The 14,826-nt window shown below is 61.7% G+C and overlaps 1 protein-coding gene across 1 annotated transcript; it reads right to left on the reverse strand.

The window, feature by feature from the left end:
- Positions 1–474: 474 nt before the first annotated feature.
- On the reverse strand, positions 475–14,479 carry XYLT2 (xylosyltransferase 2). Its single transcript, XM_080827475.1, has 11 exons — positions 14,340–14,479; positions 7,416–7,908; positions 6,954–7,129; positions 6,494–6,696; positions 6,014–6,094; positions 5,412–5,628; positions 5,147–5,323; positions 4,616–4,878; positions 4,134–4,329; positions 3,173–3,506; positions 475–1,684 (listed from the first exon to the last, which is right to left on the reverse strand). Exons 1-11 carry the CDS (start codon positions 14,472–14,474, stop codon positions 1,362–1,364), a joined length of 2,598 nt encoding a protein of 865 aa, XP_080683601.1. The 5' UTR covers positions 14,475–14,479; the 3' UTR covers positions 475–1,361.
- Positions 14,480–14,826: the final 347 nt, after the last annotated feature.

Consider the following 14,826-nt stretch of genomic DNA (forward strand, 5'->3'; position numbering starts at 1 on the left):
CCTAGGGTGGTGGCCAGGGACCCACGCCACTGTGACTCTTGCCGCTACAGCTCCAACGCGAACTACCAGGCTGTGGGTAGGGCTGCCTCCATTCTGGGGGGTGCTCCATACATCGCGGAGCTGGGCAGGAGAGTGAGGAGAGCTTGTGGGATGGGCCCTGGTGAGGCCAAAGGTAAAGAAGCCAGCATCCCAAGGAAGTGCTGGGCCAGAACCCTTGAGAACTGAACTGGCTTTCGCGCAGGCCTCCTGGCCGGCAATAAGCAAGGGCCTGTCTGGCCCTCAGAAAAAGAGGGAGCTGCTCTAGATGGGTTCCTGCCTCCCTTCTGGTTCTTGGATTCTAAACCGTTCCCACTCGAGGGAAATAAAACTTCCACCTTCTCACGGCTTTCAGAGCATACCAGCAAAGACATTCGGGGGAAGGCCAGACAGTGCCAGCTTCCGGACAGCCGGGAGGAAGGACACGGAGGCTTGACTTAGAGAGATAGAGATATATTTCTTCTGTTGCATATTTCAGACTGCACACGGAGCTTTCAGGCACAATGCTTCTCTAGGTTCTTCTGAGAGCCCCGACAGAGTTTTCTTCCCACACTGCTCCCGAGGGCTCACCCCTCCAGCGTGGGAGCCCAGGTCCGGCTTGCAGTTCTGGGTACCTGGGAAACTCTGCATTGGTCTCAGCAGGCCCTGATGCCCTGCCTTGCCCATCGAGGGGCCAGACATGCTGGAAAGCCTGAGAGCCAGCCCCACCCCTTCTTCTATGGTCCCCTGGCTACAAGAAGAGAGACTGTCCCACTAGAGTCCAGCTCTGCAGCGCTCCCCCAAATCACCTGGTCTCCGGGCCTCAGAGCCTGGCGTGGCACTTGTACCCCCGCAGAGCCTCAGCCATGAGCACCACAGGCCCAGGCTGGGGGAATGAGGTCCCGGAGAGTGAGGCAGGCCTGGCCTCCTCCAGAGCAACAGCAGATGGCCTCGTCAGGCCCCTGCTCCCCAGAGCCATGGCCCACTTCCTGGGGCTGCTCTGAGCCCTATTGCACAGCTTTCATTTCCAGTTCCTCCCCCTACCACTCATTAGGAACAAACAAACAAACAAAAAAACCCAAACAATAAGAAACCTAGAAGGGAAAGTGAGGAAGTGTGGGGCGTGGAAGCTGGAGCCCTTCTCCCCACACTCCTGCCCTCCGCTGGGGTCCCCGGCAGAACCGTGAGCAGTAAGGAGCATGCCCCCCTTCCCTGCCGTCTGCGCCCATCCTTGATGGCTCACAGGGGTAGCCTGCCTGGGCCTCTGGTTCTTGCCTGTGGGGAGGGGACACCCCTCCGCTGTCTGTAAGGTGCAATCCCCGGGTCATCCGGAGGCCGGGGCCCTGCTACCTGAGTCGCCCGTCCGCTTTGACGGGTCCCAGCTCTGATTTGGGGTCGGGGGACACAGAGCTCCAGCTGGTCAGTCTGCAAAGCTCCAGGCCGGGGCAGGCGGAGGGGCCCATGGCGCACAGTCCGGCCACAGACCAGAAGCCGCTCAGCTCCCCATCTGTCCAGGCCTCCAGGGCCGGGCCTGTGAGCTCTGCGTGCCGCCGGGCAGCCTCCTCTGCGGGTTCCGGCTGGGGCAGGTTCAGGATACCGCTGAGGCCCTGGAAACTCTGCTCCATGTACTCGTTGTGGGGCGGCCCAGCATGCAGCCAGCTGGCGTCATCTGCAGGGTGCGGGACAGACAGTGAGCAGCCCCGCCCAGCCAATTCGGTGAAGGCCGGCCCCCACCCCCACACCCTCCCCATGCAGGTCTGGGCCCCCGGGTCTCTCCCAGCTCTACCAGGGAGTCACATGGCGCTGAGTGACCTGTGACCTTGCACTGACCCACAGAACTTTCTGGGCCTGTGAAGCTATCTGCTTTTATGAAATCAAGGCCGTAATCTCTGAATTCCCAACTTGAGGATTCCTAACAGTGGGATCAAGGCACTTTGGGAGAGGAGGTAACTTTCCCATGATGGTCTGGTCTCTGTCCCCTGCGCCCCTTCTCAGCCATCCCCGGGGGGTTCCCGGAGCCTCGAGCCCTCAGCTATGGGGCCTGCTTTCTTTGGCAGCCTCCCTTCCAACCACCCCTTACCTCCTACCCTCTTGACCCTCTGTTCCCCTCATGCACCAGATACCCATGGGGTTTGTCTCCTCAGCTTAGAACACCCTTCTCTGTAAAATTCCAGCTCATCAGGGCTCAGCACCAATACCCGCCTGCTGTACAGCTGCCCTCCACCTGTCCCCATCTCCTGCATCAGACTCAGATTCCCCGGAGAGCAGGGGTGTGGCTTGTCTGCTCTGGATCTGCCACAGTCGCTCCCCCTGCCCCCCGCCTGTAACCCATCCATCTCTGGGTTACTCCTGACCTTCTCTGTGATAAGATGAAGCCAGAGGAAGGAAACAACACCTACCTATTGAGCACCTACTGTATATAAGCTATGTTTACCCACATACTCATCCCTGATATCTCCCAGTGGGTAGTTAGTTGTCCTTGGCCCCTCTTGAGGGAACCTGAAGCCTATGCCTGTGTTCCAAGCCTGCTCCCTTAGCCTCACCTAAGTGTGGGCTGGGCCACAGGATCCCGGCCACCCAGCCACATGGTGGTTTGGGTGGCCAATCAGCTCTGCTGCCCCAAGAATGAGGAATCTGGGGACCAGGAGGCCCTGGTCAGTCTCTGCCACACGGAGAGGCCAATATCATGTACTTAAAAGCCAGTGCCTGGGGCTGACACACAGACGGGACAGGTGGCCCCACAGAGACACTTCCTGGGTTCTGGGGGACAGCCCTGCATTCTTCCCATAATTTCCCCATTTTACGTGGGCTGGTTTGAGTGGACTTGTGTTCCACACATCCTGGAGGCCTCCAGTGGTTCCATCCCTCCTACTTTACATAAGTAAGACCAGGGCTCGGCTCTGAAGGCCAAGTAACCTGCCAAGGATAAAGGTCGAACTAAAATGTCAGAGCTACATTCCAAAGCCAAGTCCACCTGACCACAAAGCTTGCCTCACTGCCCTACCATAGTATAGGGATACTAGGGGACAGATCATCCAGGCCCCAGACCTGCCCCTTTCCCCTACTCGAGAGTCAGCCGTGATGGTCAGCCTCTTGGGACTGGTCGCCTGCCTGGTGAATCCCATATCTTGTCTGGCTTCTGGGCCTAGATCCTTACCTTTCCTGAGAGGTAGTTTGCGGTTGAAGGTCAAGGGCAGCACGAGGAAGCGGGTCTCACCCAGGGGTTCCCAGAATTGAAGCAGCCGAACAGTCCAGGCCCCTGGCCGCAGGGGCCGGCTCAGCGGGGGCTTGTACTGTGTGACCTCGGTGTCCGCGTCTACCGTGACGTCATACGACGTGGCCACCACGTAGGTGGGGTCGATCCACACCACGGTGGCTGTGAGGTTGGGGCCCCGGGCCCAGCGCTGCACAGCCACAGGCTCATCCAGCGGCCCCAGCAACCCCCCAAAGTTCCGGAAAAGACGCTCTTTGGGGTCCCACTCGGTGCCGACCTGTAGGGAGGGAGGCAGCTGGGCGGGCGCTGGGGGGACAAGTCCTCTCTACTCTGATACTGTCTCTAACTGTCTGTGTGACTTTGGGCCAGTCACTGCGTCTTTTCAGGCTCCAGCCTCCCCATTTGCAGAAGGAAAGGCTGGGACTGGGATTTGCTCTAAGATCTTTCTCAGCTCTCAGATTTGTCCTAGGCTCCTGTTCTGGCTTGATCTGTTGTGGAAGGGGCCGCAAGGCTGAGCTGAGGTTTAAGGCCCTGCCCAGAGACCATCCCCACATGAAGCCACAGCCTCCAAGAGCCAGAGGACACTCCATAGCCTAATGGAGTATCAAAGTCTCTCTAGAAGGAAATCACTGCAGCGTCGTAGAAGACTGGGCTTGCCCTTTAGAGCAATACAGTTGTCTCCCTGCTCCCTGCATGTCCTCTGTGCACCCCACGAGGGAGGTGCCCCTCGGCGTGCACCTGCTGGGGAGACCCTGGCTCCGTCGCTGGGAAGGGAGAGCCTGTGAACCCAATCCTGAAAGGCCTAACCCAGTCCTTACCCCTCCCGTGGTGTCTGTCCCCCTCTTCCCACTACCCGGAGTCTTAACTGGGGGTCAGGAAAAAGCAGGGGGAGGACCTGTCCCACCTCCAGACTCTGGAGCCGGCTGGCCTGGTCACTGCGCCCCAACAGCTTCAGCGACCCCTGGGGCATCAGCCACATCTCAAGCGTCTCTGCCGGCCCCTGGGCTGAGGGCTGCACCGCCTGCGTCACCAGGTAGCCCTGGAAATGGTCGTCATAGAAATACAGGTGCACGCTGGACGGCAAGCCCCGGGGCTCAAACCTAAGAAGGTTCCAGCAGGGAGAAAGGGAGATGCCATCAGCACACCTGACGTGGCCTGGAGTCCCAGGGAGGGGGCTCTGGGAAGTCCCATCCCCAAGCGTGTCCTTTGCCCCGAATCTCACACCCACAGCACCTACGTGCCTGGCTCTTGCTCTCTTTGCTTTATTTGCATTCTCCCCTGCTTTGGACGGGGGACTCCCTGGGATTGGGGCGGTCTCTTTCTGACTGGCCTCCCCACAGGGTGCCACATGCGCAGGGCCTGCAACAGGTCAGAAGGAGGTCTCACCTGCAGAGCGGGGAGGCCAGCGGGGGTGTCGCGGTGGCAGCGTGGCGCAGGCTGAGGCGGGTGAAGGCGGTGTAGGCGGTGAGCATGACGTCACTGAGTCCACTGGGGCCATCGGCCACATCGTAGGTGTTCTCCCAGTACGCCTTGAGAGCTGGTGTACCTGGTGGGTAGCTGCCATAGAGGTGGAAATCCAGGATCTCCAGGACCTCCTGGTTCACGGTCGACTCGAATTTCCGGGCGAAGAAGGTGGGTCTGGAGACTTGCTGGAGCGGGAGAGGCAATGAGGGTGAAGGGGTCTGGAGGTCCCAGGCGGTGTGGCTAGGCTGGGGGGGCCCTCCCAGCACTGCCTAGACATCAGCCCCCCGGGGCCCTTCCCACTGCCAGCAGAGCCCCGAGAGCTGCTGCAGGGGAAGCCCCTCCACCCCAAGATTCTCTGATGGGGGCTCAGCTTGAATCCTTTCTGCTGGCAGAAAGCACAGAGAGAAAGGCCGGGCAGTGGGGGGTTGGGCGGGGGGGTCCCTGGGGAAGCACCTGCAGCCGGAGGAAGTCCTGCGGCTTGAAGTCGTTGGGCGAGCAGCCGCACCAGTCTACGATGTGCTTGTACTGGCACTTGCAGCCCAGCCTGCGGTTCCAGTTGGTGACCCGCAGGTTGTTGTCCACCAGGCTCTCGCAGGCCGGGCTGTTCTCCAGCACCGTGTGGAAGAAGGACTGCGGGAGGGGCGGGGCGGGGGGTGAGCCGGGGGTCACAGCCTCCCTGCCCTCGCGGTGGGGGTGAGGGGGGACCCGGGTCACCCACCTCGGCGGGGAGCAGCGTGTACGTGTAGAACTGGCGCAGCTGGGCCACCAGCGGGTCGTCCGTGTACACTACGTACTCCACAAAGCTGCGTGTCAGCACGAACCAGTCCGAGCCGCCGTCCACCACGATGCCCGCCGGGATCTGCCGCTCGCCCAGCCGCCACATGTGCGAGTCACACTCGTGGAAGAGCCGGTCCAGGCCTTGTTTCTTGATGAACCTGCCAGGGCGGCGGGGGTCAGACGGCCACGATGAGGGTTGTGGGGGCCAGGGGGCACGCGGGCCACAATGAGGATCATGGGGGCCAGGGGGCAGACGGGCCACAATGATGGTCATGGGAGGCGGGAGGGCAGACAGGCCATGATGAGAGCCATGGGGGGCGAGGGGGCAGACAGGCCATGATGAGGGTCATGGGGGCGAGGGGGCAGATGGGCCACGATGAAGGTCGTGGGGGGTAGGGGGACAGACAGGCCACAGTAACAGTCTTGGGGGGCGGGGGGCAGGCTCTCTCATGCACCCAGGGACCAGCATGCTTCAATCTGGGCTTGACTGGGAGGCCCTACAACCCCGCTGAGTGTGGGAGGGGCTGTAATGAGACCCCTCACCTGGAGTTGTCCCGGCCATGTGACTTGAGGAAGTTCTTGTCCCGGTTCTTGGACAGGAAAGTCACCAGCTCCTCGTTGGTCCTGGGGAGGGGATGGGGCACGGGCAGTGTGTGTGAGGGGACTGGCTCAGGCTCAGGCCCCACTTCCCACCCTGGCACCCTCTGCAGCTCCCTGCCAAACAGGGAGCTGTCCGGGCCACATGCCCTGCCCTGGGCTAATGCTCTGGGGTCATGGGCACCCGCAGCCCCCATCCAGCCCTGCCCTCTGACCGTGCACCCCAGGTCCAGACCTCTGTCCACTTCCTAGTCCCGTGTTACTCTCAATCCTGACATGATCTTCTACCAGGCCCTCCCCTCAACCGGGGCTGTGGTCCAGGGACCAAAATGAGGCCTGGAGGAGGGGAGGGAGTTGCTCAGGCCCCTCCCACCCCAAGGACCCCCCTCCCCCTCTTCTCTGGAGGACTTGGAGCAGTGCCCGCACCTGGTTGGGTAGTCGGTGGCACTGAGGTTAATGAAAAAGTCCCAGGCCCAGCCGGGCACCTCCAGCAGGTCCCGCATGCTCCGCAGGTACATCCGCAGCAGGCTGGCCCCGCCCCAGATGGTGACCATGCGCCAGGGCGTCACCCGCACGTTGTCATACTGCCGGGCCAGCTCCACGACCTCGCGGTGCAGGTAGTTGGAGCGCTGCAGGGGATGCGGGGATACTCAGCAGCCATGGGGGGGGCCCCCAGCATTACAACCTCCTGCCCCACCTCAGACAAGTGACACGGAATGGAGAGACCACAGGGCAGGGCTCCAGCTCCCAACCGGCCGCAACCCACGTTCTCGGCCTGCTCCCCCATCTGGGAGCCACTCGGGCAGACCAGCAAGCCTGGCTACTGGTGACCTGCTGGGTCTTGGCACGACTTGCTCAGGTCCCTGTGCTATCCCTCCAATGGTACCTTGTCTACGTGGATATAGAAGAAATGCTGCGCGTGGTAGACAGCCTTAAGAAGGCGCTTCAGCTGGCGGATGGCACGGCCGTGAACCACCAGCATGTAGGCGATTCGGACCGGGGGGCCATCCGCAGGCTGCTGGGCCCGGACCTCGTCCCACTGGATGCCGGGGCTCATCTTCCCTGAGCAGAGAGCAGGAGCAACAGTGAGGCCTCTCCCCAGGCCACAGGGTGGGGGTGAGGCGGGAAGAGGACTGCCTGCCTTCCAAAGGAAGGACCTTGGACTTGGAGCCTGATGCTCCCAGGTCCTAGCTCTGCCTTGGCCGCTCAGTGCACTTTATCACCAGCCTGGCCAGGGAAGGGGGGGGGGCCCTCTGAGTTTTCTTCCCCTGGGCAAGGAAGGGTCCTGCCACGGCACCCCAGCCCCAGGGCGGCCACCCCTCTGCCCAGCCCTGTCTCTTCCTCTCACCAGCCAGCTGGCAGTGGCGGGGCACAGCCTTGGGCATGAGGTTCCCGGCCTGGTGCAGGCACACCACGTTGGCAATCTCCTGCTGGCACTGCTTGGAGCTGGCCCGGGCCAGAGCAGACAGCGCGTCCTTGCCCACAATCTCGCACTTGGGGGTGAAGCCGTTGTCTGTTGGCTGGGGGGCGCCCTCCACGCTCCCTGTGTCTCCATGTGGTGGGAAGCCGGCCGCCCCAACCAGCGCCTCCCCGGCTGCTGCCCCGCTCAGGTTCTGGCGGCCTGGGGCCTCCGGGGGTGGAGCCGGCGGGACACGGCGGCTGGCTCTGTGCCGGCTGGTGACTGCCCGTACCACCTTGGCCACAGGCACCCCGGGGCTCTCGGCACGACCCCGCCAGCGCCCATGCCTTCTGCCTGCACTGCCTCGGCGCCCGGCTGAACTGTCTGTGTCCTTGGAGCCCTCTCCGGGGTCCAGCGGCCGTGGCTTCCTCTGCCTTCCTTTCTGTAAAAGATGGGCAGACGCGGGTCACGGGGACAGTCGCTATTCTCCTGCTCTTTAGCTCTCTGCTGGCCTCAGGCCTACAAGACACTGCCTCACCCTCCGCCCTCCGAGGAGGAGTGCCGTTCGCGGGAGGGCTCTGCACAAGGAGCACTTCGAGGGGAGGACTCCCTCAGCAGCCAGCCAAGGAAGTGCCACCAGGCCTCCAGGACACTGCTGCAGCCACACCCCCACGTGCTCACACCCCAGGGCCCCACGTCCCCCCATGGCTCTGGAATCAGACACCGCTCTCTTTTTCAGCAAGTACGAACATGAATGTCGCAGAAGGGCGTGGAGACCCTGCAGAGGACACATAAGTCCCACCTGGGCCTGGCCAGGAAGAGACCGAAGGAAAGCGTTCTGCCAGCTACAGAATGCCCACATGGGAGTGTGGAGCTGCAGGAGTAAAGGGGCCTGGCCTGGTGGGGAACCCCAAGGGGAAGCCTGAGATCCCAAGATTGGGGGGATTCTCTGGGAGGCAGAGACCAAGACGGAGTCAGAGCACATGACTTTTGCTGAGTTAACACCCAAGCAGGCCTGTCCCCGGTGTTAGAGGGGACAGAAGGAAGAGCTTTGGACAACAGTGCAGCTTGGAGAGAACCAGGGCCAGCTGCTGGGGATGGCGCAGATGGCAAGAGCCACTGCCATACGCTGTCACTGGCTGGGAGGCTGAGGCGGGGCCTCAGGGCACCCGCAGCTGGAGGCTGGCACCTGACTGCTCCTCACGGTGGGTTTTCTCTAGAAGGGAAATCACGGCTGCCACACTCCACTTCCTGGCTCCCTGGCCTCTTCTCAAACCAGGTGCTCCCCTAGATGGCCTAGTCACCCCCAAAAGGCACATGTACCCACCATCTTCTCCAGCTCTCCCCGTCCCCCTCCTTGGTGCCCCTCCCTGCTGGACCAAATCCCACCCATCCTTCAAGAGCCGGCTCTGAGTCCCCTCCTGCGAACCGTTCCATTTGCCCCCAGAGGGGGATGTTCCCCCAGCAGGCTGGGCTCCAAGGGAGGGACTGTCACACCAGTCCCATGTCCCGGAGTCCAGCGGTGTAGCTGACACACAGAGGACGTGCAGCTCGTGTCTGGTGGCCGAGGCATGGAAAGAGCGGTGCGACTGCTCCCCTGAATGCCTGCGTTGTCCGAGCAGGTCCCTCAGCTATGACATGGGAGAGAGGTGTGAGCGTCAGTGAGAGCGAGCGCACACTAGTGTCCTGGAGGGCACTGTCTCCGCCAGCCATCGGGTGCGCCCTCGCCGTCCCGAGGCCCCTCCACGGGCCTCCCCGGCCACCCACCACGGGTCACGGGCCTTTCCTGGCCTGGCCTCTCGACATGACCTGTGGTCCACAGCGCCCTCCTTACTAGACTGCCCGCTGCGCTCTTGGGGCTTCTGCTGTCTCCCTGGCCGCTCCTTCTCAGTCTTCTTGGCCTGGGCTCCCTCATCCCCCGAGACCACCCTGGGGCCCAACCTCACCCTCGCTTCCTGGAAACCTCGAGCAGCCTCTGAACTCCAGTCGCTCTCAGGTGTCTCTTTCTGGCCCAGACTGCTCCCTTGAACCTTCAGGTGTTTAACTGCCTGCCTGCGCCCTCAGTATCTCCCCTGGGAGCCTGACAGATCTCTGGAACCCACAAGTCCCAAAGCGAGCTCCTCCTGCTCCTCATGACCTGCCCCTATGACAGTCTCCCTGTCTTGTTAAGGGCCACCCTCCTTCCAGTCATTCAGGCCAAAACCCTTGAGGAGTCATCTTTGACTCTAGTCTCCCTCACACCCCATCAGTCCCCCACCAGTAAGCCCTGCTGGGGCCACCTTCACAATACACCTCTCCCCGCCTCCATCATGGCCACCCCTGCCCAGCGTCCCTGGTACCCCTGCTCCTCCTCTGTTTCCCTGATGGTCCATTCCCATCATAGCAGCCAGTGTGTTCCCTTTAAAACAAGCCCCACCTCACCACCCCTCTGCTCCACACCACCCATGGGCTCCCTCCGAGAGAAAACTCCCTGGTCCCTCCAAGAGCGCAGAGAGGTTACGTGAACCGTGTCTAGCCGCTCCTCCGGCCACCCCTCCCTTTCTGACCTCATCTCCTGCTAACCTCATGCTCACTCTCCTCCAGTCACAGTGGCCTTCTAGGTGTCCCTCCACACCACCTGCCACGCACTGTCCCCTGTGCCTGGAATGCCCCCCCCAGATGTCCCCACTACTATGCCTTGTCCCCTTCAATTCTCTGCTCAGATGCCACCTTCTTAGCAAGGCCCACCCTGACCTTCGCTTCACTTTTCCCACAGCACTTCCTTCCTTCTTTCATGCTAGAATGTCCTTATTTTTCTTTTCTTTTCTTTTCTTTTTTTTTTTAAGATTTTACTTACTTATTTATTTGACAGACAGAGATCACAAGCAGGCAGAGAGGCAGGCAGAGAGAGAGGAGAAAGCAGGCTCTCCACAGAGCGGAGAGCCTGATGCAGGGCTCGATCCCAGGACTCTGGGATCATGACCTGAGCCGAAGGCAGAGGCTTTAACCCACTGAGCCACCCAGGCGCCCCTAGAATGTTCTTATTTCTTCTGTGTTATTACAGGTGTCTCACCGCTCACAAGAATGGCATGTCCATGAGGACCTGGCTTTTGTTGTGTTGTTCACTAATGCATTCCAACAGCCCAGCAGAATGTCTGGCAATAGGAGAAATGGCAATAAATAGTTGTTGAATGAATGAATGAATGAATGAATGAGTGAGTGTAAGGTTCTTGGTATAGGCTCAGCATTTGAGAGATGCTAATATCCTCATTATTATTATTATTATTATTATTACTATTACTATCGCTGGAAAAGGATTAGGAAATAGTCAAATGTGAAGTCAGGAGAGGCGCCAAGGCCCTTAGACACTGTGGACTCTATCGGGTTGAGTTTTCCCTGCCCCCTCACCCCCCAATCAGAGCACACAGCAGGTACCCAGCCTGCCAGACCGACAGCTACCTTAGGGCCAGAGCCCCATTCCTCCACCCAAGCACCCACATTCTCTGCACAAGGCACCCAGTCAGCCTCTGATCTCCTGAGAGATCTGATGAGAGCTGGGGGTGTCTCTCTCCATCTGAGGAGACAACACAACAGGGAGGGCAGGGTGGGAGGTGGGAGTAGACCTCACTCTGGACCCACACTGGGGAGGGCGCCCTGAACTGCACAGCCCCCAGGAAAAGTGACTGTGTAGTCCCTTGAGTAGAGCGTAGGTCAAGCTGGTGACGTCCAACCTGGAGACACCATGGGCAGAGAAAGACATTCGTTCTCAAGCTCCACTGGATAGAGATGGCAGAGCCACTGTGGGCGCTCACAGTGGAAGCCGGTACTGGCAAGTCAGGAAGTCGGTCAAGAGGGCAGGGCATGGGGCACACGGCCAGGCTGGCTGCGGTGGGGATGGGATGCGGGAGGAGGTGGGCAGGCTGGGGCCCTGCAGTGCAGCTGTGGCTGACCCTGAGAAGGTCAATCCCAGAGGAGCTGGGGGACCTGGAGGCAGCAGTGAGGAATGGGGGGGTGGTCCCTAGTGGAGAGCCAGCTGCCACCGCTGCCCACTCATGCTCATAGGGGCATTGGCAAGGCCCCATACTTGTCCCCCCAAAGGAACTTTCCATAGTAGCCCTGAGGTCAGGGTCCCCTTTGCTTCCTGAGGGTGGGGACCCACTCTCTGACCTCTGGCCTAGATGTATTCTGGCCTTTGAGGTCCCCCTTCCCCACGGAGAAGGTGTTCAAGTCCTCTGCCACTTCCAGAGAACACAGAATGGCTTCCCCCACACCCTACCACCTTCAGACATCTCAGGCTGTGTTTAAAGTAAGTGATGAGACCACGTTTGTGAAAGCTTTTAAAACCATAAAGTGGTTCTTTGGACATTAACGGTCAGACCTGATCTCCACTGCAGCCCCTCCATAGATGGGCAGAGTGCGCATCTGAAACGCACGTGACCCCACTACCTCACCCCACTTCACTTACAACAGCACCTGCGTCCCTCCCTAGGGTCTCCAGGATGCACCCCGGACTAACTCTCAAACCTTCTTCTAAGGAGGAGCATGCCCCACCCTCCTTCCCATTCCTCGAAGACACCCAGCCACGCCCACTCTCCGCGGGCTGCCCCGACTCTGTCCACCTCTTCCCCTGCGCCCACCATGCTTTCTGCCGAAGGCTTCCCTGACCACCAGCTCCACCAGCCCCCTCAACACTGAGTTGCTTTCCCACTGTCAGCATCCCCCCTGCGCACCACCTGCCCTCCGGCGCCCCGGCCTTGTCTACTTTGTTTATTTCCGTATCCCCAGTCTTAGCAGAGCCTGCTACAGAGCACGAGTTAACCATCGTTTGTTGACTGACCAACTGACCTGATGAACGGATCCCTACGCCCAGTGTGCAGAGCTGAGATCATATTATTTCCTGGTGGTGTAGCACGCGCCAGGAACTCCTGCTAATGCTTCACGGGCATCATTTTTACTTAACTGTCACGATGGCCCAGTGAGAGAAGTGCCTTGAGTACCGCCTCTTGAGGGGGGTCACTGCTGAGGACTTGGAAGGAGGCTAGGTAACATGCCTGTGGTCTCACTTGGCAGCAAGGCCGGAAGTGGACCCAGGACGGGGAGGTGGGCTGGTCGGACTTGGAAGCCCACTGTGCTGCCTGGCAAACCCCGGCTCCGGCGAGGGGGCTGCTGAAGAGGTCCACGTGTCAATGCCTGCCTGCACTGCACAACCTTTAGGTCATCGAGGATCTCTACTGTCCCAGTCCAGTCCAGCCCTATCAGCTTCTGCCAGGAACCTGGACGGGAGGTGGGGAGGAGGGACCCCTATTCTACTGCCAGAGTTCCCCACCCCAGGCTGTGGGCAGGCCAGCAGGGATTTGAGGCCTGGACAGTCTCTCAGCCCCTTCAGAGACTCACTGAACCACGAAGCTGGGGGCCACTGGTTTCTGTGAGGCCTCAGCGGCTAGGCTATGGCCCTCCCCAGAATGGTCACTGGCCTCTGCTTGCACACTCCAGGGTCAGAGGGCTCCCCAACTACCTCGGAGAATGTCGCAGCTGCCCCGTCTTCTCACATGGACCCTGAAACACTCTTCCTCCTCCTCCTCCTCCTCCTCCTCCTCCTCACTGGTCCACAAAGAACAAGCCCACTCCCTTTGGATGTCACAGAGCCAGCCTCCTCCCGACCCCACTCAGCTCCTTTTGGAGTTACGGCTTCACAAGACTCTGTTACAGCTCCCTCAACATCCCAGCCTCTTGGTTCCCCCCAAAGAGACAAGGGCAGCCCTTCTCCCAGTCTCCACAACAGACCTTCCAGACTGCCCAGGTGTAGAAGGGTTAAGTGGACATGGAGCTCCCTTGGCCTTCACACTGCCAGGTGGAGAGACCCAAGAGGACACGGCAAGCAGAGCGACAGACTCTGAACCCTAGAAGCACCAGAACCGAGGGAGTAGGCGTATGGGCAGAGAAGCCCTGCTCACTGGCCCACAGCTTAGGGCCAGGGTTTGGCTTATCTCCTGGACCTTCCAAGATGGCCCCAGACCCCACTGGACCCTTCCTGACCAACGTGGGAAGCGACGTGTCAGGGACCCAGCTAAAACCAGCCAGAAGTGAGTGACACTCTCAGGGCAGGGATCTGGGTACCGAGCTGGACAGGTTTGACCCTGCTCCGGGGCCTGAGGCTCTGCTAAACCAGCTGATGCTGTCCCCATTCCCTGAGAGCTATAGGCCTCCCCCCCCTCCTCCCGCCCCATTCCCTAATGTCCTGAAGCCACTCACCAGGTGCTCACTTCCCCCAGCCATCTCCTCCCGAAGACCCGCGGCTTTCTTAGACCCCAGGTTAAGAAAGCCACGCCTTGGGGACACTCCAGTCCTCTCCCTCGGGGTCACTCCCTGTTCCCTCGGTTGCCGTACTGAGTTCCAGCCCCGGGCTCCACTTCTCCACTGACGGCTGCCCGTCAGGCGCTTCTGGGCGCGGACGCCCGGGGTCCCTCGGCCCCGCTCCTCCGCCCACGACGCGCACACCCCCGCCCCCTCCCAACTTCAGAAAGTTTGGCCTGGGGCTCCCCACCTCCGAGCAGGCTCGGGCCCGGCCCCGTCTCCCAGTCCTGCGCCCCGCGCCTGACCTTCATAGCTCCCCGGGCCGGAGACCACCCCACCAAGACCCGTTCCTCCCGCCCGGGCCCCCTGCCCGCCCGCGGCCCGGGCCTCCGGGTCACGCACCGCCCCCGCGCACAGTCCGTGGGGCCCTCCTGGGAAAGGGGCGCCGGGGGCCCGACGCCCTGCTCCCGACGGCCGCCCGCGCCGGCACGCACGCGGCCCATGCCCCACTTCCCCGGCCGGGGCCGCCTGCAGCCCCGCCAGGACCCCGCGCGCCCCCGCGCCCGGCCTGCCCGCCTGCCCGCCCGGCGGTCGGAGCACCTCGCCCGGCTCGTCCTCCTCCAGGCCGCTGAAGCTCCACACCACCAGGCCCTGCAGCAGCAGGATGGCCAGCGCCGTGGCGATCGCCAGCTTGTAGCGCCGCACCAGCTTCTGCACCCGCGCGCTCGCCACCATCTTCCTGCCCGGGACGCGGGGCGCGCGCCCAGCCCTGCAACCCGGCCGCGGGAGCGCGCCTGGGCGCGGACTCCCCCCTCCCAAGGAGGCGGGCCGGGCGCGCGCCGGGGCGGGGCGGAGCGGGGGGCGGGGCCCACGGGTCCGAAATGCCGCGCCCCTCAAGCCGGGGGCGGAGCCTGCGCCCGCCCGAGCACCGCCCGCCCGGGCAGCGCGGGTCCGCCTCCCAGGCAGTCCCTTCTCTGTCTTCGTCTGCGGCGGGCTCCCGCGTGCGCTCGCCTGGTCCTGGACCGCTAGCCCATTTGTACCCGCTGGTGGAGAGGTCGGCCGCCCAACCTCTCGCTCGCTGCCTGGT

The sequence above is a fragment of the Martes martes genome, assembly GCF_963455335.1.
Source record: "Martes martes genome assembly, chromosome: 16".
NCBI lineage: Eukaryota > Metazoa > Chordata > Mammalia > Carnivora > Mustelidae > Martes > Martes martes.